The sequence below is a fragment of the Sinocyclocheilus rhinocerous genome, unplaced genomic scaffold, assembly GCF_001515625.1.
Source record: "Sinocyclocheilus rhinocerous isolate Xijiao unplaced genomic scaffold, SAMN03320098_v1.1 scaffold1157, whole genome shotgun sequence".
Taxonomy (NCBI): domain Eukaryota; kingdom Metazoa; phylum Chordata; class Actinopteri; order Cypriniformes; family Cyprinidae; genus Sinocyclocheilus; species Sinocyclocheilus rhinocerous.
In genome coordinates this window covers 1,286,250-1,290,184 of record NW_015631716.1, presented here as the reverse complement: position 1 = coordinate 1,290,184, position 3,935 = coordinate 1,286,250, and the positions used below count along the sequence as shown (strand labels likewise).

At 38.0% G+C, this 3,935-nt stretch overlaps 1 protein-coding gene across 1 annotated transcript in view; it reads left to right on the top strand.

Moving 5' to 3' along the window:
- The window catches only part of LOC107741860 (ribosomal protein S6 kinase alpha-5-like), a 39,438-nt gene that overhangs the window by 28,665 nt on the left and 6,838 nt on the right, over window positions 1-3,935 (top strand). The window contains exons 13-14 of the mRNA XM_016554667.1: window positions 982-1,152; window positions 1,483-1,674. Of these exons, the coding sequence (XP_016410153.1) occupies window positions 982-1,152; window positions 1,483-1,674 (363 nt within the window). The remainder of the gene's footprint in view (window positions 1-981; window positions 1,153-1,482; window positions 1,675-3,935) is intronic.

Sequence of the window (3,935 nt, the reverse complement as noted above, 5' to 3'; positions counted from 1 at the left end):
GTGTGTGAGTGCTGAGTGGAGGGTAGTGGCGATGGCGTCATCGGTCGAGCGGTTGGACCGATATGCAAACTGGAAGGGGTCCAGGGAGGGGGGGAGGGCAGACTTGATGTGGTGCATGACTAGCCGTTAACCCCTGCATCTTGACTGTGAATGACTTGCACTCTCTAACATTGCTATTATAGTTAACTTAAACTAAAAATATAACCATAAAAATACATTTTTGTTACCTGAAATAAGAGAAACGTTAACTGAAATCAAATAAAATATTAAAAAGCTTAAACTTATTTTATTTCAGCTGATTGCAAGGCAACATTTCATTTTTTGTAACTGAAAGTATTAAAATAACTAAAACTTAATAAGCTACAACTAATAAATACAAATTAATAAAAACAATATAGAGTAACTAAAACTAAAAAGTGACTACAAAATATGAAAATAAAACCTAATTTTAAATATTAAAGGGATAGTTCACCCAAAAATTACAATTAATTTACATTAATTACTCACCCTCATGCTATTCCAAACCCGTAAGACCTTCGTTCATCTTCGGAACACAAATTAAGAGATTATTTAAGGAGATATATATATATATATATATATACACACACATTTTTTTTTTTACGTTTTCTTTGCGCACAAAAAGTATTCTCGTAGCTTCATAAAATTAAGGTTGAACCACTGCTGTCATATGGACTATTTTAACGATGTCCTTACTACCTTTCTGGGCCTTGAACGTGGTAGTTGCATTGCGGTCTATGGAGGGTCAGAAAGCTCTTGGATTTCATCAGTAATATCCTAATTTGTGTTCCGAAGATGAAGGAAGGTCTTACGGGTTTGGAATGACATAAGGGTGAGTAATTAATAACAGAATTTAAATTTTTGGGTGCACTATCCCTTTAACAAACCTATAATAGTATATCAATGATACAAAAATAACAATGCTCTCTAATATGGTGAATTTATGTTTGTGTGTTTGTGTAGCTACACACATATCTTGTTCTGGAGCTCCTGCAAGGTGGAGAGCTGCTGGAGAGGATCAGAAGGAAGCAGCACTTCAGTGAGACGGAGGCCAGCCGCATCATGCGCAGACTGGTGTCTGCCGTCAGTCACATGCATGACGTTGGTGTGGTGCACAGGGACCTCAAACCTGAGGTACAGCATGCCACAACACATTCACTGTCATTATCTCAAATGTACAACCCACATGTCACCAGCACTCCAGGCCGAGGGGCCCCATAGTGTAGGTTGGGCAGAACTTTACGTAGTAGTTAGGCCTCAGGGTTGACAAGTCTTGCTTAATTAAAAGGAAACTTACTCAAGAAAAATCTGCCTTGTTAAGTTTATGCTCCTCAATAATGCTTGTTTCAATTTGGCGAACAGTGAATTAGTAAATATTTGTGTTGGAAAACTAATGAGGATTTATTGGTTTATTTGTCTGACTGTCTAATGGACTTTTCTTCAATCTCTCTGTTCTCTTTATAGAATTTGCTATTCACTGACGACACTGAGAATTCGGAAATAAAAGTTATTGACTTTGGCTTTGCACGGCTCAAACCCCCTGACAATCAGCTCCTGAAGACCCCCTGTTTCACTCTTCAGTACGCTGCACCGGAAATCCTCAAATACAATGGTTATGATGAGTCCTGCGACCTCTGGAGTTTAGGAGTCATTTTGGTAAGGCCAGTGTTCATACTGCACGTAATACCTACAGTATGTAAGGTATGTGTACTAGGAAGGGTAATTTTTGTTTCTTTTTTCAAGATTGCACATATTTATGCATTACCAAGATGGCTGGCTAGTGCTAATTGAGTGTGAGTGACTTAAAAGTTGCTTCCTGTGAAGAACTTTACAAATTATTGTTTATGAGGTCCTATTTTAGTTAGCTCTCAGCAATAGTGGTGACCGATATATGTTTGCATTTTTTAATTATCAGAATTAGATGGGTTTTTTTGGGCAGTAAGGAAGTGGGATTTTTATTTTGACATCACCAAGAGTGCCTGACTGCAGACTCACAGGAGCGCCCGTTCTTCATCTTTAATTAACAGATTAATACTTTTAGAGAGATAGCAACTTAATTTGTAGGGATTCTGTAAGGATTCTGTAATCCTGTTATCCTATAAATTTTTTACAGATTTATAGGATTACAAATTGATGAAAATTGCTATCTAAAGTATAAATCTGGTCATTTTAAAAATGTATTTTTATCAAGTTCAGATTTATTTGATTAATTTTCAAATTATTTGTTTCTGTTTGTAAATATTATGTCAAATAAATATACATTTATTTACTTAGTAATTTATTTACTATCTGTAAATTAAATAGTGTGATATCATATAATGTATATTGGTTTTATATCGGCCATTGGCCACCCAACCAGATAACGGCATCAGCCATAAAAAAAAAAAATCCATATCGGTCAACTACTAATCTGCAGGGATGCCCACTAGGGTTTGAAACAGCAGTTGTGTTCAACTGATTTTATGGAGGAGAGAATGGGGCAAGTGCCAAATGCACCTTTGTCACACTGAAATATCTAATTTTTCAGGCGTTTTTAATGGAAATAAAACACTGAATGGTGCATTTTGTATGGATGTATGAGTGCTTTCTCCAAATATTTCTGCAAATATGAGATTCTGGTTTGTATCCATACAGAAGCTTTTATCCTCCTTCATGTAGATTATTTACTCCTTTTGGATATGAATCCATGTCTTGCTGTTTCTGACACTTACTCACTTGAACACCAACCAAAATAAACAAACTATCAAGTCTTTCCAAAACAGCTTCGCATTGCTTTTTGGAGTCCTCGCGACTACCCTTAAGCAGAAATTTTTCCAGCCAGGACTTAATTGAGAGAAAGATGAGTGGAGATAGCGAGGTGGAGCCTGGGGAGATGTCCATAGCTGAGTTATTTATGTGGGGCCGTTTCTGGCTCACTCTGTATTGGGGAGCCGGACCTGGCTGGGGGGTGAACAAAACAGCAGAGTTTGATGTGATGATTTCTGGCAGGCTGTGAGCTGAGAGACCCTGGAGCTCTGCACAACACGGCGAGAGACCACAGTACTGGGAAAGATAAGAGCTGTGTGGATTATTTAGCTGTGCACTTTTTCTCCATTTCATTTTCATAACAATAATATGTGTTCTTCTCTATAATTTATTGATATAGCACATTTAAAAACAACAAAAAAGTGTGTTGTGCTTAAACATAGACAAATGGAAAACACACATTACATCTGTCCAGCACACAATGACTGTTACACTGTCATAATGTCCAGCGAGGGCAAATAAGTCTTAAGGCACAGTTTGAACGTATTGATGAGGTCTCAACGGACTGTGGCCATTTTATGAACTCAGCATTAAGCACCACGAGTGAGTAAGGAGCAGCTAGTTGGCATATTTAAGAGACCTGTAGGTGTGATGGAAACTGCAGAGATCAGAGTAACAATGTTCCAATACATCTACAGCTTTCAAAGCATAACAAAACTGTGTACTCTGTCCAGTATAGAAGAAATATGGTCCCTCTTGCTGGTAACAGTCAGAAGCTCACTGATTGTCCTGTTCAAGACAATAAAGGACAGATTTCAGTTTGGTAAAAGGTCTAAGCTCGAAGAGTCAACTCTTCAAAACAGCTTTAATATACTTGTCAAATTTAAGGGGTTAATCCAGGCATGGACAAACTCGGTCCTGGAGGGCCACTGTCCTGCAGAGTTTAGCTTCAACCCCGAGTTTGCCCATGCCTGGGTTAATCACATATTAAAGGGTTAGTTAACCTAAAAATGAATGGAATCTGAGAGCTGTCTGACCCGGCATAGACAGCAACGCAACTGAAATGTTCCCAAGTCCAGAAATGTAGCAAGGAGATCGGTAAAATAATCCACGTGACATCAGTGGTTCAACCGCAATTATACGAAGCTACGAGAATACTTTTTGTGCGCAAA